Below are 23,573 nucleotides of genomic sequence, written 5' to 3'. Positions count from 1 at the left end.
ATCTTTCGTCGAAGCTGCTTGGCTCGCTGCCGATGGCAGGCAGTGCACCTTCGCCCCAGGCCCCAGCCGACGGCCCCACGCCGCTCTCTCCGCTCCCCGACCCCGAGTCCACCCCGGTCGCGGCGCGACGCGCCTCCATCGCGCGCCAATGAGGGGCCCCGGCCGGGCCAGCGCGTGGCGGGATAGGGCTGCCCCATCTCCACCCACCGCCAGGCGAGGCGACTCACTGGCCGGGCGGCTCGCCGGGGTGGAGCTTCGCCCGCCTTAAGGCAGCTGCCCCTGCCAGCCACAGGGAAGCCGGCGAGCCGCGCAGGAGAGAAAAGGCAAATCTGACCCGAGATTGCACCAGCGCTCCTCGCCCTCGCCGTCGGACGTGCTCGAGCCAGCGGCATCCGCAGCAGCGACCCCAGCTCACCCCGCGGAGCCAAGATCCCAGCGCCGCCGCTCCTCCGACACCCAGGAAGGAAGGATCGCTTGCCGCCGAAATGGAGAACGCGAAGCAGAGGCACGCCGGTTTCCTGCCGCCCTTCAGGCACTTCGCCACGCAGGCCATCCACGCGGGGCAAGAGCCCGAACAATGGAAGTCGCTGGCCGTGGTGCCCCCCATCTCCCTCGCCACCACCTTCAAGCAGCAGGCGCCGGGGAAGCACAGCGTGAGTGAGGCGGATGGGGCAAGCAAGGCTTCAGAGCCGGGCATGGGGGGGGGGGGGAAAGGGCAGGACTTGGAGGGAGGGGGTCCTTCTCTGTCTTCACAGAATCGTAGAATTGGAAGGGACCTCTAGGCTCATCTATTCCAACCCCCTGCGATGCAGGAATCTTTTTGCGCCACGTGGGGCTCGAACCCAGGACCTTGAGGCCAAGAGTCCCATGCGTCTACCGACTGAGCTGTTTGGGGCTCTCAGAAAACAGCGCCCCCCTCCCCATCTAGTCAATCGACTCTTTCTGTCTGCCCCAAGCCACACACCTGTCTGTTCTGCTCAGACGGCTCTTCAGCTTACCCATAACTCCTTTCCTTCTCCCTCAATGCGCCTAACCAAGGCTGCAGCCCAAGCTATGTTTCCTCAGGAGTTAACTCCACAGACTACAACAGGGTAAGTGAGGTTAGGATTGTAGGCAGAGGCTGCGATCCTAAGGTTTTATGGCAAGTGGTAGAAAGAGGTCTGCACAGAGGTAAATCCTGTGAGTTCAGTGGCACTTACTCTCTAGTAACTGTGTACATGATTGCAGCCTCTCTCTGTGTTCTAATTATCAAAACCACACACACACACACACTTTATATATCGATATTTCTATAGATATATCTCGAGATCCTAGCTTGCAGTTTATGAAGATTTTCAGTATATGTCTGTTACTGATTCCTACATCAAAAAGGCTAACCTGTATTGGCTAAATTGTACATTTCATTATGATAATCCTTACTGAATTGTGAAAGTCCAGCAGAAGCACCTGTTGCCTATTTATGAGGCAAGAGGATGACATCGCCTCCTTTTTGATCATTTTGCCTTACCGCTTTGCATTTTGAGGGCCAAACAAGACAATCCTGTCTCTTGTTTTTCCGCAGAGCAACTGCAGGTGTGTGATCATGATAAGGACTTTGGCTTGTGGGGAGGACTTTGTACCACAGCCCCAGTGAAAATTGCTCTCCTCCACCTTCCTTCAAAGCTGTTGTGCTTTGTTGCATGGTTGGCACCAGTGGCAGCTTCCCTTCCAGGGCAAAGAGCGGTTCAAGAGGGAGAGATTTTAATTGGGACGGTAATATCGGGGGTGAGGTTAACCCCAGTCCTAACCAGGCACACTCTGCTGCTAGTTTGAAACGCAAGAGACGTGTGCATTTCAGTGTGAAATTAACAGACCTAACTTTGATTCCCTTCCATCAGTTAATTGTTTCTATGCTTGGAAGGAGCTCTTTCATTAACTAAAGGCCAGCTCAGGATCCAAGCCAAAGTCTTCAGAAGTTGGCCTATGTCTTGCTATCCCAGAAAGCCAACCTAAGGTGGCTTGTACACCTATGGAATTGATAGTGTTTGTTCACTTCGTTATTATAGAGAATCTAGATAGCATCTTTGCATTCTAGTGTTTTCCCTATTCTATCTTTTAAAAAAACCCCATTCTGTAGCAATGCATGTCCAAACATGGACTGGTACAAACAGTGGCGTAGCGTGGGGGGTGCAGGGGGGGCCGGCCGCACCGGGCGCAACATCTGGGGTTAGGGCAAATCCATGGGTTAGAGGGCGCAAATCCATGGGTTAGGGGGCGCAAATCCACGGGTTAGGGGGCGCAAATTACTTGCCTTGCCCCGGGTGCTGACAACCCACGCTACGCCACTGGGTACAAATAGTATTGTTGACACAACTGGCAGGAGAAGTGACCTGTGCTATTCCACTTGTCTAAATTACCTGTCCCACACCTGTCTCATAAAGGTCGAAATTCTGTAATTTAACTATTCAGAAGAGGTAGCAGTGAACTGAATAGGACTGGATTCACCCCCTTCTTTTCCATTTCCCCACCATGGTTGATGGACAGAATCTTAATCTCGCCCTGTTGGATGGTTCCTTCCTCCATTACTTTTCAACACCTTTTTTCTTAATTTGACTCCTCCAAGTACAAGTGAGCAAATGTTTAACCTTTTTAAAAACAACTTGAAATTGCTGGCAAAATAATGCACTGTCTGTTTTTGCCTTTGTCACATAGACAGACATGCTAGAATTCAAATGGGTAGTATATTATTAAGTGTCATGTGGAACCTCAGATATATTTTGGCTTTATATGATTATGGAAGAGCAAGGTGCTCATGTGGAGGGGGGTGCGCGTGTGCAAGCAATGGAACTCTAGATAGGAAATGTGTTGCATCTGTACTATTTCAGTCACCAAATGACATTTCTGTGTATAAAGTACATACTGATTTCCTCTTTCTTTCTTTTTTTGCCCTTTAGGGTTTTATTTGCTTTCTTTCAAGCCCATTTTGTTCTTCTAGGTATGGCAAATTTGGCATGCTATTTGAAAATGTTTTAAAAGCAGATCCCTGATTTAGTTTTGCCCAACACATTCAATCCATGTTGAATTTCTGGATTATCATCCTAGTTGGGTTGCAAGGAAAAGCTGACTCATTTTTAACTCTGCAGATTCTTGTGGGCAGGGCCGAACAAACTCGCCTTGCTACCCTGTCCTCTGCATGACACAAGACGATATGGAAATTGCATAAGCAAGCCGGCAGCTTTCCAGAGTATTGCATTACTCATTATGTATCTTGGGTTGAAAAAAACGTGTGTGTTTTAAAAGCAATGAAACGCCACATTTCATAAAACCAACGAAGAGTCTCATGACATCTTAAAAGACTAAGTGGTTTATTTTAGCATAGTCTTTAATATGCTACAGAACTCTTAGTCCATTGTAGCAAAAACAGGTATTCTTCTGTATATTCAGTAAGATACTTAATACTTTACTAGTTGATGTACAAGAGTTTAGCCAGGCAGGAAGAGTTAAAGTACAAAACCACAGGCGGAAAATATGTACATGGCGTTCTGTTCGGAATAATTTGTTTCACTAGAAAGCATTGTTTTCTCCCCCACTCCAAGGCTGGCCAGCTTGGATTCCTAATTTGTCATTTTCCCATATATTCAGACTTTCAAGTAATCAATGCTAAGGCAAGAAGGCACTGTAACTATAATACAGTCTTACCTCTGTCTAAGAACAGTCCTTTTAACAATCAATTGGGGCAATGCAGGAAGCTGGCTGTGGTGGAAAACTCTGAAGATGATTCAGTTGCCTGTGGTTTTGGTCTGCTCTTGCAGTTCTCACTTACCTGCATTTCATGACCCTGCCAAGGAAACAAATTCGTATGAAATTCATAAGCTATTTTAGTTTTATGATTAGTGGACAGAAAAGGAGGTCATTGGTTCCGCTCCTGCTCCTATGCTAAAGTTCTCCAGATGTTAGTCTACATATCCCATTATCAGCTGGAGGTAATGGAAGCTGGAATCCCAACAACATCTGGAGTTCCTCATCCTTGCTCCGAAGAGAATGGATCTGCTTGGCTTGTGTGATAACCTGGAAGACAAACTGCTTCCCTAGCAGTTTCACTTCTGCCGCATTTAGAAAGCTTCCCCTTACTCCCGTCTTAGCCCTGAGCTCCATATATCTGGATTATCCCCCCTACCAGTCACATAACTCTGACTTGCAGTCTAGGTCTTGTTTCAGTTCCCCATTCCAAGACCTCCTGTCCACTCTAGGAACACGGAAAGCTGCCTTCTACTGGGTCAGTCTGTCTAGCTCAGTTTTGCCTACCCTGACTGGCAAGCTCTCTGGGATTTCAGACGGAGACCGTTCCCAGCCTATGCTGGAAATCAAACCTTGGACTTTTGTGCAATGCAAAGTCCAAGGCTACAGTTATTATAGCATTAATTGCAGGGCATGCAAGGTGCCTTACAAAACACAGGAGATGCAGCCTTGGGCCTTGTTTTTGCATCAAGGTGTGTTTTCTGCATCCTCTTCCTCCTGTATCCTCATCCTTCTCCTTTCTCTGGTCCCTCCGCCCCCCCCCCCATTTTATACCTGCAAGTGAATTGTACTAGGAATGTGTGCTTTTTGAAATAAATCCTCCATTAGCTCTGCTAATGTTCCGAAGAGCAAACATTTCAAATGAGCCTTGCCATGGGAAATGCAGGTCTTATAAATTGTCAGACTGTCACATGCTGCTTCCACAACCTGTCTTTGAGCCAAATGATTGTTTGATTTTGCTTTCATCCCAGCTGTCTGCCAACAGTATGGAAATTTCTTTCAGGAGAAAACTCAAGTGGCTGCCATAGGAAGCCTAGCTGCAAAGAAGGGTTGGGGGCTTCTGTACCTTTAGTTGTTGTTTAGAACTGTTAAAGGTGCAGGAGCCCTGGGACTTGTGACTTGACTGTGTTGAAACATTAGATTGCAAGATTTAATCTGTTTTCATGATTTGAGTTTCATATAACATGTTTTTTTTCAAGGAGGATGGTAATAAAGGCAAATGGAAGGAAATATATAGAAACATTTCCAGGATTTTACAACAAAGAAATCTAAGAGGCCGCTTCCTTTCTCTTTTGAATTTTTTTTTTTTTAATTGGAAACAGAATTCCTAATTTCATCCTCAGTAGGAGATTCAGTATTTGTTTGGCCAAACTGCCGGTGCACATTATAAATAATTTGATCTCTAATAATTTCATCAACTATTGATGTATATTTACCGTATTTTATTTTATTTTTGTTCTCTTTCATAGGGCTTTGAATATAGCCGCTGTGGAAATCCAACCCGCGATTGCATGGAAAAGGCTGTGGCAGCACTGGACGGTGCCAAGTATTGTAAGCTGTCAATATTTTCATTACAAAAAAATGATGATTGTCTTTGGCTAACAGTACACATAAGGTGCAACAGTAGTGTCTTGGAAAAGAGACAAAAAGGGAAGCTATTGGTTTTTGGTTAGCTCTGATTCTGGTATCATGCTATGCAACAATGCAGCTATATCTTTGTATTTTATCTATTTCATCAAACCTGGATAAATTACTTTTGGCCACGTTGTTAAGGCATTTCCTAATCCACATTTTCAGGCGAATGCTTGGAGTTTGACACAGCTCATAACATAAATGTCCACAATCATCTCCATAATGTAGTGTTTTTTTTCTAGATTCTTGGAATTATGGGTAACTTTAATGGTTCTAGATAAAATTGTTGTTACCTATTGTGTCAAAGCCCCATATCTAATCCTACGTAGTGTGTGCGCGCGCACACACACACACACACACACATATTAAGGTATTCACAGTAAGCTCTCCTTTGAAAGCGAGTTAAGTGTTCAGAGACACACACCTGCCACAAAGCTGAAATATATTGAAGAATTCATTTGTTCACTTGTCAGATGTTATTTGTTTATTTCCTTTTCCCGTTAGGTTTATCCTATGCGTCTGGGTTAGCAGCTACGGTGAACATTGCACACTTGCTGAAGGCAGGAGATACTGTTGTTTGCACAGACGATGTCTATGGGGGTGAGTGCTGTACTTGCATATGGCAGGTCTTAACAGTCCTAGATGTAATCTCAGGGTTGTAATCCAGAAGCGTTTCAAAGATCATTAACCTGAGCCTGCACACTTAGGTCTTTCACTTCAGCACTGAGGATGGCTTGAAAGTCAGCAGTTATAACAGGTCAGACACCACAGGTGTGACTTATTATCTTAATTAATACTTCTTAGACAGAGCCAGTTGACACATCCGGCAGTGAGGCACTAACTGGTGTTCACACATTTGTGATTTGGCCCTCAGTCACATGCCAAATAAAACTTCCATTATGGGCCCATCATAAGCCTTGCTACTGTTTCCTGGGCATAATAATAGTTTTATTCCTGGGCATAATAATAGTTTTATTCCTGGGCATAATAATAGCACTAACTAGTCCTCTGTTACACATGGATTTGATGCACCTATCCTGCCCTTGAAATTAATAGATTTTTGTGCTCTTTCTTTAGTTTTCCAAAATCTTTAGATTGGTGTTCTTTCATGCAATACGTTGGTTCATCATTAGTTGATCTGAACTTGCTAAGAAGCTTTTTGCTTTTTAAAAAACACTTCTTAAAAATTCAAACCTATGCCCTATTGGATTTTATTTTCTACCTTGTCCATTTTGCAAAGTATGGCTTGCACCATCCTTTCCCAAACTAGTACCCTTCATATGTTTTTGGACTGCAGTTCCCATCATCCCTGACCATTGCCAGTGCTGGCTGGGGCTGATGGGAACTGGAGTCCAAAATATCTAGAAGCCACCAAGTTGGGTTTGACTGACTTTAGATGCTATTGTAGCATACAACCCTGAATCTGTCTCTCTTCCTTCAGCTCCCAATACCAGGTTCCTTGACTTCCACCTGACGCAGAGTTCTCAACCCCAGTTGTCCTGGACACAGTGGGCTACATTACACTCTCTAGATGTTGTCCCATGTAGGTGTGTCCAGGAATTGGATCAGCTCTAGCGAGTTGCCTACCATTATTTGCATTATGAGTTATAAACCACTGATAATTACTGATTTTCACCTATGACAGTGTTTTCCCTTTGAAATAAAGTGGTGTCACTGATGTGTGTTAGGATAATGTGAATAATGCTTTAATGTGGCTAAGGTAAAGGTAAAGGGACCCCTGACCATTAGGGCCAGTTGCGGACAACTCTGGGGTTGCGGTGCTCATCTCGCTCTATAGGCCGAGGGAGCTGGCGTTTGTCTGCAGACAGCTTCCGGGTCATGTGGCCAGCATGACTAAAGCTGCTTCTGGCGAACCAGAGCAGCGCACGGAAACACCGTTTACCTTCCCGCCGGAGCGGTGCCTATTTATCTACTTGCACTTTGACGGGCTTTCAAACTGCTAGGTGGGCAGGAGTAACAGGAGCTCACCCCGTCACGGGGATTTGAACCACTGACCTTCTGCTCGGCAAGCCCTAGGCTCAGTGGTTGTCACGAGGTTTTCCTCTGCTGAACTTTAACACATACTCTTGGACTAACTGGGGGGGGGGGCGAGGAAGATGGCCCCGGGTCAAGTCTCAACTGAGTCTCTGCTGCATGAGTAGGAGCTCTAATGATCAAATTACCCTGATAAAAAGGCTCAACCTATGAAAATATCTGCCAACTTTTATCAGTAAAAGACTCCGGGAGCTGTCGGGTGGACTTTTAAACCTCCCTTCCCTTTCAAAGCTACTTAAATCAACTTTGAACCACCTCCCGTGAAAAGCCCATAAAGCTGTGGGCTGGATAAAATAGCCCTATTTATTTCCGAGTACGAAGATGGTACTTACAAGACACATACTCTTTAAAAAACAAATACCTCGTAGGCAATAAATAGGAGTTGCAGACGTTTACTGTATGATTTCACTGGGTGAAAGGTGGAAATTCCTTACCCAGAATCTCTGTGCTGTTGACTGTGCAGCTACTGGTGCATCAACTTTCTGGGAGGACAGCCAAAGATAGCTTTAGGGGTAAGCAAAACAGGTATCCATTTACCATAACTAAAAGCGAGGGGTAATCTAGGAATGATTCTCCTTGTGACTGGGCCTCTCACATAGCAGTACGAGCAGAGAAACATGTTTTCCACAAAAGCGGAAGAGGGCATGGCTAGATCAACACCATCAGCCAAATGTTTCCTTCTGTCATTTGATATCTGTGATTGTGCCAGTTTTATTCCTAGGAGCAATTAGAAGTCAAATAGGGTAGGATTGAAGTCTAGCGTGATAACAGGAAGGGGGATTTATGTAACCTCTACCACTTCCAAATTATCTGTTAAGCAAATTTGTTAGCTTGGGAAACAAACATTCTTTCTAGGAATACTTAATGAAATCTAGAAGGCAGGCAAAGTAGAGAAGCCGACATTCTTTGTTTAGACCAGTGTGGCTTGATGTTTGTAATGTTTGCTGAACTTTCAGAAAAGAAGAGGTGTGGGTTGCGACCCTAAGCGCTTCACCAAGGAATTGATCCTAGCAAGATTTATTTGATGAAGAGGCCACCTTAGAACAGAAAACGCTATTTACACATCTATTTTGAGACCAGAAGGCAGGCTGCAGACATATTAATAACAAAAATATTTAGGATAGGGCTGCAAATCTGCTTACCTTGGAAGTGAGACCCCTGGAAACCAGTGGGGCTTGCTGTCGATGCTACTCTGGACACAGCTGTCATTAAATGTCCTACCTTGTGTTGGTCCTTTCTTTGTTCTGGTTTCCATTGCTTTCACCTCTAATTAATTAAATGTGGGGTCTTTTCACATCCTAGGTACCAATAGGTATTTCCGGAGCATAGCATCAGAGATGGGCCTGAAAACTATTTTTGTTGACTGCACCAAACTGGAAAACCTCAAGGCTGCAATTACACCAGAGACCAAGGTAACAGAGGAATGCTCATAAAACAGTGTTTGCAACATGCCTGGGATGACTTTATTATATCAAGCCTCCTCGGTTTACAAGAGCCTGGGAGTGACTGCAGATGTGTAGGAGAGGGAAATATTAAAGTGATAATACTACAGATCACTTATATACTGACAGTCTTGGAGCAAACTCTTCTTTGCTTTAAGAGGCAAACACAACAGTATATCATGTAGCTGTCACTCCTGATCTCTGGCAAGCGCCTGGTGGGCATTTGCCAATGTAAGCAGGAATGGTGTAAGTAATATGAAGATTATTTTTTGAAAACATTATTGGGTATGATAGGAATTGGAGCAGGATCACTTGGATCTTGTCTATCCCCTCATGACAGCTTGGGTGATTGCCATTGGAATTCGTTTGATGAACAAAACATGCATGATTGGATCCTCAATTCTGGCAACAACAAGATGGTCATTGGATACAACCCAGGGAGTTTTCTGGGTTGGTTCCAGACACTTGAGGCTAGTACAGCTCACATCCAAATGGCTGCAGGTGAAATTGAAAAGCAGGTTTGATGCCCAGGATTTAAAGTCTGGCAGTTATTTCCATGGAGCCAATTGCGATTAATCAATATGGAATAGTGAATGTGCCACAACAACAGAAAAATCTGTTCAGTGGCGGGGTGGGTGGGTGCGCACACACGCATGGGTGTGTAAGCAAAAGACAAGCTCAGATTCTAACATATGTGATAGCCTTTCCGTTCAGTGTTTCCTTGAAACATAGAAGAGAAAGACAAGTTATTGGTGATATCAACAAAATAATATACACTTGTGTATCATTTCATAACTTTTACCGTCTGTCTTCTCAAAATAAACAGCTTGTCTGGATTGAAACTCCTACAAATCCAACGCTGAAAGTTGTTGATATTCAAGGTTGCGCTGACATTGTCCATAAGCATAAAGGCGTTATTCTTGCAGTAGACAATACTTTCATGTCTGCATATTTCCAGGTAAGTTGATTACCCAGTGCTGTCCCAGAAGTGCTTCATGCATATAGTAATTTTTTCCTTCTCAAAAATGGTGTCACAGGAGGGAACTAGCAGTGATGAACTCTTCTGTGTTAAAGTGACTGGCTATGGTGCTGAATTTTGGGTATGTGGTTGACTTTTCCAGGGTGTGTAGGCACTTAATGGCTCTTCCACATAACATGAAACGGCATGAGACCACATTTTCTGGCACGTAAACCTGCTCAACAGGGGACACAAAGTTAATCTGGTAGATAGAGGGATATGTTTCTTGTTTTCTAGAGCAAGCTGCAGCATAGTTCTGTGCATGTTTACTCAGACATAAGCCCCACTGTGTTCAGTGAGATTTACACCCAAGCAAATGTATTTTGGATTGCAGCCCTTCCATTCCCTTGTCACTGATCTGGTAAGAAGATGTGTGGATGGTGGGGTGGAAATTCCGTAATTTTATGTGGAGTATTGGCTTTTTATTGATGATCCACTGATCTTTCGTTTCTTTAACGGAATAACATTTTTTCCTGTTATTAGTAGACGAATACTCCTTTCAAAGCGATAAACCAATTTTATATTTTATCTATTAATACAGATATATAGCTAACCTTCAAGGGGCTCCAGTTAGGCTTACATGGTTCACAACAACCCCGTGAATTAGCTTAGTAAGAGACTGTGGTTAGCCCTGAGTGCACTTAGTAGCTAAGTGGGGACTTTAAACCTGGTTTTCCAGGTCCTAGTTAAGAACTCTAACCACAACACCACACTAGCAGCCCTTGAAGTTATCTTCAAATTAGCCATGTGCTGGAGTTCTTGTCTCCCATCTGTATCAGATCTCCCTCCCCCTGTTGTTGTATATAAGAATCTATTGAGGAAGTGAAGGTGTCCAGTTACCAGCCTAGCTAACATTTCTTCTGTTGCTATACTGAGAGGAGCTGCATTGCATTGGTAACTCTGTAGTGTTATATGGCAGGTATTAATAAGTAATGGCTTTAGCAATTCAATGGACCCCAGAGTTGCTGTGTCAACAACTAGACCTGTGGTGTGGAATATTCAACATAGTGGGCCAGCCGCCTAGTGAAATGCTGGAGACTGCTGCTGTACACACTGCAAGGACTTCACAGCACAAAGAGAAAATGTTTCAGCTCACTAGCTTCAAAAGCAACAGAAAGGTCATTGCTAGTACATTACGCCAAGTTCATGCAGTGTTTCTGTTACTGGTTTTGAGAAGTTGCAAAGCGTTCCTAGTTCAACAAGTATTGGACTAACATGTTCCTTTTAAAATTTAATTTATACCTTGTGCATGAAGTCCAGCAACCACGACCAAAAGATAAATAAAACAACAATAACCTAGATATTGACCTAGCCATCTAACCATATATTTTAGCACCACTAATGTAAAGCCACCAATAACACAAAATTATCCACAAGAAAGGAGAAACTGGTATGATAGAGTAAGAGGGAGAAAACATTATCAATTTAAGAAAAAAATTAAGCAAACATCTCTTTGATTCATTAACTTAACAGTTATGGTCCTACTGGGTTTTTTAACAGTTGCATATGGTTGCATGTGATTGTGTACTTTTAATTCCAATTCATGCCAATACATGCACCATATTTCTTTAAAGGTACCAACCATCTGTCTTCCTTCCCTTACCTAAGTTAGTGAACCCGATCACACACAAGATGCTCCAAATTCCTGATAGCCGTTGAAAACCTATTTGTATTTTTAGGCCTGCTTCCAGGTTGGTTGAGGGCCTCAGGGCTGGAAGGGCCCCTTGAGCTGCATTAGAGGCAATGGCACTTACTTCTGAGTAAGCATGCCCAGGATTGCACCGGGAAGAAAGAAAATACAGGGTTTAACTATGAAGGCGCAGAGTCTGTAATTTAGTAACCTATTTGAAAACAGGAAGAGCTGTCATGGTTAATAATAATAAAGCTACACTGAGACAGTGCTTGGGGAAAATACAAGGGTGGTAAAATTGAAGGCCTTTATTCTATGGAATTAGAAGCCTGATGATGACGTGGGTCTATAATCTAGCCCCATTCTCCTTTACTAATCCTCCATGACCAAACATTCCAAATAGATTAGCTGATATATTAGAGGGAAACATTATCCAATTGTCCAATTTCCAGTGTGCCAGAAGCAGAGGATAGAAAAGAAGAGATGCTATGACAGTTACAGTATTTCTTGGGGAGGAATGCAATTTATTATTATTATTATTATTATTATTATTATTATTATTATTATTATTTATTTATTTATTTAGGTCAGACCCTAATGGTTAGCTAAAACCAGTTGTTCCACATTCATTCCCTATGAGAATTTAGGGCAAAGAGAGAAAGAATACTCGCAAGAAGATACTTTAGCATTAGTCATCTTGCTTAAGAAACCCATATCCAGTTATGTAGTTCCCAATGAACAGGGATATGCAGTGTAAAATTCCTACAGCTTCTGTTTACAGATAAAAAAGCAGTACTTTTTAATTCTGAATTCATGTGTTTATTTTGTTGTTTCAGCGTCCTTTATCTTTAGGAGCAGACATCTGTATGTACTCGGCAACCAAGTACATGAATGGTAAGTGCCTGAGTGTTGTTGCAGAAAACTTCCATGTTGTATTGCTATTTACCAATCCAACATTACAAACAGTCAAGGCTACCAGACATAAAATGCATTCTATTGTTTCTTTCTACTTTCAAGTTGTTTTCTTCATGCCACTTTGAGGGGGGGGTGGGAAGGTTGATTTATAGTGGTGCCCATAATGCATCTGCCCATCTTCCAAACACAGTAGATGTACACAATGGTTATTGTCTAGACTGGTTTCCCTTCCGAGGACTTTGTTTGATGTTAGTTTAACAACAACTCCACAAGGCAATATTGTATTGAATATATACTTGCTGAACAAGGAGCTCTTTCGTTTGAAGTCTTTCTGCATTTTCATTCTTGCCCTGGGGTAGAAAATCTTCCTCAAATGTTTGAAAAACTCATTGTGTCCAACTAAAAATTGCACTGTATAGGTCTGAAAGGAATCGTTTTGAGGTGCTGAGAGGCTTTGCTAGTGAGCATTAGGGTCCTATCTGGTGCAAGGCTCTTACCAAAGTACTCACCATCAAGGTTGCAAAGGCAGCACAGGGATAATCAGTTTTTGGCTTCAAAATAAGCCACTCAAGGCAGATGGTACTATTAAGAAGAAATAGGGTGTCATGCTTTGCAACAGAAATGCCCTCTCAAGATAAGGCTGCCTGGAACCCTCACTACTGCCATTTAGGTTTCAGAAAAAGGCATTTCCTCACTTTTAAGAACGAACTGCTAATGTAAGCATTTTTAAAGCTTAGGCCATTTTCATTTGAGTGGGCTGTTGTTTTTTAGTTTCTTTTTTTGTGTTTGCTTTATGGTTTTTTATCATTTAAAAGGTGCTGTAGTTTCTAACCATGTGGTTAAATGCCTAGTGGGCATAGATCTATGTTGACATGAAGGCTATAAATTGGGTATAATTAATTACACAGGAAGCACGTAGAATGAAAGCAGAGGAAACAGCTACAATTTTATGTCTGACTTCTCTACTTAAAGAGGGCTAATTTGCCATTTTTCTTCTGCCTCCTTGTTTCTTCAGGTCACAGTGATGTTGTAATGGGACTGGTTTCTGTCAATGACGATAAACTCCATGAGAAGCTCAGATTTTTACAATATTGTGAGTACACAGAAAGATGTGATGAATGTAGTTTTCTGATACCTGCTTACTTAAATTCAGAACTGCGTTTCTGCGGTAGTCATTTGCTTTATGCACGTTTATCTGACTTATTGTCAAAAAGCCTCCCACAAAAAAAGATTTTGTGCAGCCTTTTTTACCACCCCACTTTCCTTGGGAGCAAAGAGATTCATTCTGACACCATAAACCAGTTGGCTCTCATGGGAAATTTGAAACTGCAGTGCTGAAGTCATGTTTCAGGCCTTACTAAGGCCTTCAGTGGCCATACATGAATTAAGACTGAGCTGGTGTGTTTGCTCACTTGAGGCCTCTGACTAAAATCTACAGCTTGAGCTGGAACAGTTTTGGCCTGAGGTACAAGTGGTGCTGCTGTCTAGTCCATTATCTATCAGGCCTGCCCAAGCCTGAAGGTTCATGCTTCCTGTTAAATGGAGGGCCTGTAGTTATATATCACTCAATGTAGTGGATAGATTGTTTAATTTGGGCCCTGGAAATCTAGATCAAAATCTCACAAAATCTTAAAGCTCACTGGATACCTCTCAATTTAACCTTTCTCAGAGTTGCTGTAAGGATGCATACATTACCTCAAGGGCCTTGGAAAAGCAATGTGATAAAAAATATAATATCATTGTTTCCTTCTTTGCCTGGAGAGGATTCAAAGACCTAAATTAAAAACCACATCATTTTGCTAGGCTATGTCTCAGATCCTGAATTTGAGGTTCCTGTTTTAAAACTCAGAAGCCTGAATAGCTGCAATGCCACCTGAATGCTATATTTTAACTTTTTGATTAAAACTCTGCTGGGGTTTGGGCTTCTGTTCTGAACATATGTCTATACTTTGATGAGCCAGCAGTATTGTCTTGCTGAGTTCCTCCTTATACTTTTCCCCAATGGGGCTGAAAAGCCTATTCATCAATAAAGCCATTAGCAAAGAGGGTTATCTCTGTGTTTCTTTTTTCCCTTTTCCAGCTCTTGGAGCAGTTCCATCACCTTTTGACTGCTACCTTTGCAACCGGGGTTTAAAGACATTGCAAATCCGCATGAAACAACATTTCCACAATGCGCTGACGGTTGCCAAATACCTTGAGTCAGATCCAAGAGTTGAGAAAGTCCTCTTCCCTGGTAAGTTGGCTTTGCGGAACCTGGCAGGGGATATAAGCTCTTGCAAAAAAAGTGCCGCTGGCTGTAATTGGAGCGAGGAGAGAAGCAAAAGAATCTGCATGACTAAGTGGACTCTTCCAGCCCAGTAACTCTGAAGACTCAAATGACTGATAAAGGGTGGAAACAATAAGTGCTTGTGAATGACTTGTTCCATATCTGCCTAGGGCACAGTTTGTTATTTGAATTTCCCTGCCATGCTCTCACTTTCTTCCTCTCTCACATATGTTCACCACACATTCACAATCTTTACATGGTTCAGTTGGCTTATTTCTTTACACACACTCATCCCAGGCAAGCCATTCAAAATCCTAGTCTTCTCATGCATTATCCTTTCGTAAAGCTTAAACACATGTAGAAGATGGAGAGATATTGAACTGTTGGCCCAGCCCCTGATGTCCCTTGCAGCTCCCACGACCTCTGTGGACAACTTGAAAGGGGTGGCAGCTGTCCCTTGGAATATGTAGTCATCATGGGATCAGGGGTTGTAACAGCAGGTCCTTGCTCCACCTTATGGAAGTGAACCTTGCAGAGAGACTTGCATAATGCAGTTTATATAACTTTTGTAACCACAATTCTTTTATTTTTGACAAACAGCATTTTCAAACTTAACTCGCTTGGAACCATAGCAATGATCAAAGTACATTTTATGCCTTGGACTAGCAACTTCATATTTTAATAGATTGTGTGTGTTTTAAAGCAACGATAACCTAAATCCGGATGCTTTAAATAATGCATAATTCATTTCAGGATTGCCGTCACACCCGCAGTACGAGCTGATGCAACGCCAGTGCACAGGCTGCCCAGGAATGATCTCCTTTTACATTAAAGGAAACCTTGAAAATGCCTCCACATTTCTCAAAAACTTAAAGGTAAGAAAGAGGCCTGATTTGCATTGCTTTTGAAAGAGGAACACTCCCCGCCCCTCCCTTGTCAGGATATGGATGCTGTAAAAGACTTCGCAATATGCTTCTTCCCTTAAAGCGTCTCCACCCCCATCATTCTGCCTGGACACTGAGGTCCAGCACCGAGGGCCTTCTGGCGGTTCCCTCACTGCGAGAAGCCAAGTTACAGGGAACCAGGCAGAGGGCCTTCTCGGTAATGGCACCCACCCTGCGGAACGCCCTCCCACCAGACGTCAAAGTGAACAACAACTACCAGACTTTTAGAAGACATCTGAAAGCAGCCCTGCTTAGGGAAGCTTTTAATGTTTGATGTATTACAGTATTTTAATATTTTTTTGGAAGCCGCCCAGAGTGGCTGGGGAAGCCCAGCCAGATGGGTGGGGTATAAATAATAAATTATTATTATTATTATTATTATTATTATTATTATTATTGGAAGCTTTAAAGGACGGGCTGTCCCCAAATGTAAATAACCAACCTTGTTATGCAAAGTGGCACTAATGACAGGGAAGGAAAAGGAGTATTTTAGAAATGATGTGTTCATTCAGGCAACTGCTGCTTGCCTAAGATATCACGTAGTGCCACCCAAGGCCAGCCAACTCTCCTGTCTGGAATTCTGGAAGCAGGGGAGCCCTTGCTTATGTAACACTGGCCTGGTGTTTTGAAATGCCTGGCATTAGTGCTGAGTCCTCAGAAGATGCTTGTCAAATCAATGCCTCATCCGCATGTATCACTGGAAAAGTATGCTGCTGCAAAGACTGCTGTGCAGTCATTTCTCCTGAATTTCTGCCAGCGGCGTATCGTTCATCTTGGCTTGTGCCCGCTGGCTGCGAACAGGCATACTTTGGTTTCACCAAAAGTTGGCACCTAAATTAACAACAACGAATGAGCCAAGAGCTTTACTGTACTTCAACAACAACTGAAGATATAAACATCCCACAAACTAGGGCTGGCTAACTTTCCCCTCCCTGCTCATAAAATGATCAATCTGATGACCAGGGAGGGCGCGCCGTTTGTATCCCCATCAGGCACCGGGCTGGGCAGATAGGTTTAAATTACTACCCTGCAGCGCTATGTCTAATTAATACCTTTTTGCAGCTTCTACAAAAAATATTGGGGTCTTGCTGAGGAGGGCAGATTGGGCACCCCAAACCAGGAGGTAGCCACGCAGTCCATAAACAACTAACAGGAAAGTCCTAATCCACCTTCTGGGGGCAGGTGGTAATATGTTTATCACAGTCATTTACCCCCATATTGCTTTAATTCTATCCCTGGCTGCTATAAACCAAGCAAGCAAGAGGAGAATCGTATATCACTCCCAGAAAATGCCCAAACCCAGGTTTTTGGAGAGTCTCTAGGGAAAGGAAATTTCACAGAAGCTCCTGAGAATGCCTGTTGTTCCCCTGATTTTTTGATTTATTTATATTTGCTCCTAGGTGGAAAACCTGAAAAGCTTTTCCTGGCCTGTATCTGAGATTGCCATGGCACAAAGAGACAAATGTGGTCTCTGGTGCTGATAGGAGTTGTAGTCACCAGCTTGGCCGAGGCTGCTTATGCAATTACTATTAGTTAACTAGCAGGTAGGGAGTTGTGCTCACCCCCTTTGGAATCCTGGGAGCTCAGGAGCCCATAGGATTTAATAGGGCAGGGCTGCTGAATATAGTGCTGCCTTCTCTTCTTGCCATCCTTCCATAGGGCAGCAATTCAGTGCAGGCTTGGCAGCTACAGTCTCTTTCCCATGCCCTAGTACAGGCTTGCGGGAGAAGCCATATTTTGCCACAAATATCTCCATGTCATGCAGAAAGGAAAGCACATTCTGGCATCTGCCATTGGCCAGGGGACGAAGGCCACTAGGAAGCTGCTCCCCTTCGCTCCCAGGAACAAGTTTGCTTCTGCTCCTCTCAGCCCCAGCTGACTAGAGAGCTGACAGCAGCAGACTCTGCCCTTATTTGTAAAGGGACCGAGTTTCAAGTGAAAAGTTGAGTGAATGAATGCTGAAATATAAAGCTCTGTATTGTTCTTCTTTTTAGCTTTTTACGCTGGCTGAAAGTCTAGGAGGATATGAAAGCCTGGCAGAGCATCCGTAAGTGAAGTTAATCTGAATTCTCTGTTGGAATCAACTATATCCTTATTTTATTTTAAATCTGTCTAATACTTAATACGATTCAAACTAACGAACACAATAATAATTTAGCCACAATGGCCAAATACTGTACTTTATCCCACCTTTCTTTCAGTGAAGGAGGATTTATTTTATGTAGTAAATAAATATTACTTATGAATTCTTTATCTGAAGGGCTGATCCTTCAATGTAGTTGAAAACAAAAACTTTTTGTTAAGGTTAAACTTAGGTTAAACTTAATTTTAAAGGCCTAAAATTTATTCGTGAATAAATTATATTCCTCCCAGTATCTTTTAGCCACCAAGCATTACTGACATAAGCTATAGTGGTCTCATTTCTCTTTTTTTGCGCTCCCAACAGGTGGATAACTAATTTTAATTTTACCTTATTTATTTTTTACTACCATCATATAATTTTGCCCTAAACTTTTGTTGTTGTTACCTATAAAATATCCCACTAGCAAATTTGTCCTTTGAAAATACTAAAACCAGTGAGAATTCTTATTACCTTGGAGGATGGCAGTATTTTACTACAGTAAACAAGATAATTACATGAGAAGTATTTCTTAATTTCTTTTGCTATTTTAAAGTCCTTATTAGTATCCAATTTCAAGCCATCTGCCACTACTCATCCCATAATATATCTATCCCAGATCCTTAACCAATTAGATGTTTAAAGAAAATCATCTTGGCATGAACAGTTCTACTGTTTTTATTCCTCCATAATATGCCGTGCAGCGGTACTCTAATCAATGCTTTCTCAAATAATGAACTGGCAATCTGCTGTTTTAAGCTGTGTACAGAGGAGGGCATGCTTGGTACAGGAAACTCTGCTGAAGTGCATATGACTTTGTAAAAGTGTGTATTTTAACGATAGACATGGTACAGATTGGAAGCGTCACTTTATCGCTTCTAAATTACTGCACCTTTCAAATTACAGGAGTTTGGTGCTAGCATTTCTCTGCCTCTTAGGAAGATTTATAGCCAGGAAAAATGACAAGGGTAGTGAACACAATCTTTTTCCTGGATCAAAACAAAACAAAAAAAATTTCCTTCCAGTAGCACCTTAAAGACCAACTAAGTTAGTTCTTGGTATGAGCTTTCGTGTGCATGCACACTTCTTCAGATACACTGAAACAGAAGTTGCCAGATCCTTCTATTTTTCCTGGATGTCATCCTGTGGCCATATTGAACCCTCTGGTTAACAAGATTGGCCTGTCCAAATTGGATAGAATCACTGCAGGTTCTGCTGCCACTGCAGATATAATTGTACATTTTAATTTTGGAAGTCCCTGTGAGACCTAGATGTGATGGAAAACAAGGTACATTTAAAAAATAAATAAAGATAAAGTAACACTGCAAGCTGGACATAGCTAGGTCCGAATCTCTTGGCAGGGCTTCTCATTTATCAGAGAAATCCACATTTGTTTCTGGGTCTTTCTAGACCACCACAAAAGCCAATAAGATGCCACACAGTGGAGCGGCAAAGGTTCCACCTCTCTGCTGACAAGACACACCAGTAACTTTTAGGGTCTCGGTAGGATTGAATATGTTTACTGTTGTCCTTGGAAGCTTTCTTGCTGCATTCTGTCCAAATGTAACTTCTCCTCAGTCCAGGGCTGAGCTCTGGGAAAAGCTCTGGGAAAAGCTGAGCTTTGCTAAACAAGAACTTTATGGCAGAAAGATGAAATTGCTTCTGAAAGCAAGTGTATGGTATCAGTTGACTAACCATCATTACCGCCACCCCCAATAATGTTGCCAAGAAAACACCCCATCAAAATAATAACAATAATAATAATAATAATAATAATAATAATAATAATAATAATTAATAAATTTATTATTTATACCCCGCCCATCTGACTGGGTTTCCCTAGCCACTCTGGCTGGCTCCCAACAGAATATAATAATAAAAAAGCAATAAAACATCAAACATTACAAACTTCCCTAAGCAGGTGTCTTCTAAAAGTCAGATAGTTGTTTATTTCCTTGACATTTGATGGGAGGGCGTTCCGCAGGGCAGGCACCACTACCGAAAAGGCCCTCTGCCTAGTTTCCTGACTGCCATCTAGAAAACTGCTTGCTACAAGCATAGCAGTTCCACAGCCTTCAGGAAGGTGTCACTATCCCAGAGCACTTGACATGGATTTGAGGCCGTAGTCTAGCATGATCTTAGCGCTCACTTGATGAGGATCAGAGATCTGTCTCTTAAAGGGAATACATTGGCATTTTGCCCATGGGTTGATAGCTGCTTCTCTGCTGCCTCTGTGCAATTCTTTTTAACTGTTGCATCTGGAATGACAGACCAACCCTCCAACATTACTGGGTTGCCCCAGCCAATCTGGGCAGCTTCCAACATATATAAAAACACAGTAAAACTGTAAAAAAAAACACCCTTCCTTATTCAGGATTGCTTGGGAGTCAGATATTTCCATACCCTCCAACATTTCTGTAGTGAAAATAGATATACCCTAAGGAAAAGCAGGACATTCCGGGATCAAATCAGAAACCATGATGGCTTCTCTAAATCAGGTACATCCCTGGAAAACAGGGACACTTGGAGGGTCTGACAGACTATCTGTTCTTGTTTAGTGCCATCATGACTCATGCCTCAGTCCCAAAGGCAGACAGAGAAGTCCTTGGGATCTCGGATACATTAATCCGCATGTCTGTCGGTTTAGAAGACTCGGAAGACTTGTTAGAAGATCTGGACCAAGCTTTGAAGGCCGCGGTAAGTGATTTCAGTTACGGAGAAATGTAGGGGTATGTTTTTGCTTTTTAGCTCCCCCCATTGCTTTAGAAGTCAATAGTAATTCTGATGAACCCTCAAGTTACATTTGTCAGATAACTTGATAGAACACAGCTAGTAGCGAGAAGTGAAATGTTTTTGCAGTAAGCTCCTGTACTATATCTTACTATACATACTATATAGGTCCATGATTACTGAGCAGGCTAGCTGAACATATTAGTGAGATGTTGGGGCTAGGTCCCTGCCCCCCTCCATGCCATGCGCACATTCCAATTTATATTCACACGTAGCCCATACACTCCTATAAATACACATAAAGGTAAAGTAAAGGGACCCCTGTCCATTAGGTCCCATCGTGGCCTACTCTGCGGTTGCGGCGCTCATCTTGCTTTATTGGCCAAGGGAGCTGGCATACAGCTTCTGAGTCATGTGGCCAGCATGACTAATCCGCTTCTGGTGAACCAGAGCAGCGCACGGAAACGCCATTTACCTTCCCGCCGGAGCTGGACCTATTTATCTACTTTGACGTGCTTTCTAACTGCTAGGTTGGCAGGAGCAGGGACCGAGCAATGGGAGCTCACCCCGTCACGGGGATTCGAACCGCCGACCTTCTGATCGGCAAGTCCTAGGCTCTGTGGTTTAACCCACAGCGCCACCCATGTCCCCATAAATACATAAATACACAAATACACATACAGGCACACTATTCCAGGGGCTACCAGCCTTCTGAGGCCAGCAGACCCATTTTGAATTTGGGTATAACCCAAAATGGCTGCCACGGGGGCCATGATATAATGGCAGATGTGTTGAAAAGAACAACAGACGAGGCACAACCACAAAGAGGTGTGGGTATGCATCTACATCAGTCACCACTGAGCTTACTTCCAGAGGGGAGCTCTTTTGCACTTCTGTTCTGCTCAGAATAGGAGGAATGTGGGTGTCCAGTCCTGGAAGTCAATGAAATTTGGTCATGTTTAAGGGGGCACCCTCAGTGTAAGAGAGACTGAGCCAGTGCAAACAAGGAACTGAGCAGGAAGAGCAAATCGTCTCTAGTACAATTGTGGATTTCTGAGGGGATATTTACTAGACCTGTTGAAGGTGCCATAGGACTCATGCCTACCAAGCATGAGAACTTGACAAAAAGGGATTACCTGAGTGGTAATGGCGCTGAAGATTAGCCTTAGGCTAAATGACTGACAAAAAGCATGCTGAATTTTTACTGACGACTACACGTCTTTTGCAAAGTGACCAAGATGCCTTTGTCTGCTGACTTCCTCATTTTTCTGCCAGATTCTTTTCCCTTTAACATAGCAGAAAAAGGCAGCTGGGAGTTTGGATGAGTAGCATAGTGTGTTCCAATATGAATCTGGTCTGCAATTAAGTTGAGTCATTTAAAGAACAATAGTGATAAAATTTCTCTTGCTTTCTCTTGCCACAGATTCCTGATTACAGAATCTATAACTAGGAGTCTTGACATCACATTTAATTCCTGCACATCTGTAATACAAATGAACTGGGTGATCAGCTGCTCATGAACTTCGATTGGATTAGATTTCCTGCTGAAAATGAAAAAGTTGATGTTTTTGATGCCCAGAATGGAAGCCTAGAATACTTGTTGACTCCACAACCCCCTTTTTTCCAAGAAGTGTCTCCTCATTGTCTGGTTCCTTTGATTTAAAAACAAAAAGAAAGCCATATTTTTTGACAGCAGTAGTTCCTAGGTGACCGTGGTCCACACTCAGGAAGATTGTGCCCAATCACACACATTTATATTTAAATATATATTTAAATTAGTGTGGCATAATAGCTAAAAGACGGTGCTGTAAATCAGGAAGTCCCTGGTCTGAATCTTGCCTTAGGGTAGGGTTACCAGACCTCCCCGGTTCCTGGGGACTGTCCCCGGATTTGCAAATCTGTTCCCAGGAAACATGGCAGCCGCACCTTCAGCAGCCCAGAGCCAGCCTGGTAGCACAGTTGGCTCTGGCTGGCTTCAGGAGCTGCTCGCTGCCATGGTGCCCACCATTTTTCCTCGCTGAAAATCCCCATATGATGTAAACTGTGCATTTATGTTTCACAGGGTGCAAAAATAGGGCTTTGCACCTTTATACAATATGCATGTGTGCCAGCACAGGGTCTTTTGCCTCACCATCCCCATTACTGACTCCCTGTTGCTACTCAGCTTCAAAAAAAATAAGTGTCCCCGGATTCATTGAAAAAAAATCTGGTAACGATACCTTAGGGAAGACAGTCTCTCTCAGCCTCAGTTTCCCCCCATCCACAATACTGGGTTATTGTAGGGATCACAACTAGCTAATGTTTGTGAAGTGCTCTGAAGTCTTGAAATGGCTATGTCAATATTGTTATACTTGATTATTTTGATAGAAAATTGCCATTATGCCAGCATACTTGGTTGTTTCTTGTCACTTATACATGCTGCTGATTTATTTTATTGTTTTTAAACGTTAATAACCGACTTGGAAAAAAGACTGCTGCATATACCAAGTGTGGATTTTAGATTGGTTCCCACTGTTTTTCTCCTGTGCAATATTGGAAAATGAAGCAAAAAATCAGTTGCATGGCACCCTATGCAATAGGTTTTTATCTAAAATAAATAAATATTGAATTTGCTTTGGTTTCTGCTTTTAATTTCTGTTAATATAGATCTAATCAAACTCTACAATCCTATGATTCCATAACCATCTTTTAGTTACATTTTTGTTGTTGGTGGTTCTAGTTGTTGTTTTTTTTACAACATTCAAGATTTTTTTCCACAAAAGACACGAATTTCATCATCATTTGCACTGTTTTTATCAGTTTTATAAAGTTAATTATTGCTTGGGCCAATTTCTCTGAAGAAACTAATAGGAGGAGTGCTTGGTTAAAAGCTCAATATTATACAGTGGTACTTCGGGTTAAGTACTTAATTTGTTCCAGAGGTCCGTTCTTAACCTGAAACTGTTCTTAACCTGAAGCACCACTTTAGCTAATGGGGCCTCCCGCTGCTGCCGCGCCGCCAGAGCACGATTTCTGTTCTCATCCTGAAGCAAAGTTCTTAACCCA

General features: G+C 42.7%; 1 protein-coding gene across 1 annotated transcript; it reads left to right on the top strand.

The window, feature by feature from the left end:
- Positions 1-216: 216 nt before the first annotated feature.
- On the top strand, positions 217-23,141 carry CTH (cystathionine gamma-lyase). Its single transcript, XM_083621036.1, has 12 exons — positions 217-653; positions 5,247-5,328; positions 5,914-6,009; positions 8,767-8,876; positions 9,733-9,864; positions 12,391-12,448; positions 13,485-13,562; positions 14,550-14,702; positions 15,489-15,610; positions 17,674-17,726; positions 20,357-20,495; positions 21,952-23,141. The coding sequence occupies exons 1-12, from the start codon at positions 486-488 to the stop codon at positions 21,976-21,978; spliced, it is 1,218 nt and encodes a 405-aa protein (XP_083477162.1). The 5' UTR covers positions 217-485; the 3' UTR covers positions 21,979-23,141.
- The last annotated feature ends 432 nt before the right edge of the window (positions 23,142-23,573 follow it).

The sequence above is a fragment of the Podarcis filfolensis genome, assembly GCF_964270895.1.
Source record: "Podarcis filfolensis genome assembly, chromosome: 6".
NCBI classification, from domain to species: domain Eukaryota; kingdom Metazoa; phylum Chordata; class Lepidosauria; order Squamata; family Lacertidae; genus Podarcis; species Podarcis filfolensis.
Note: the sequence above shows the minus strand (reverse complement) of the source record. Positions and strands in the feature narration are given on the sequence as shown.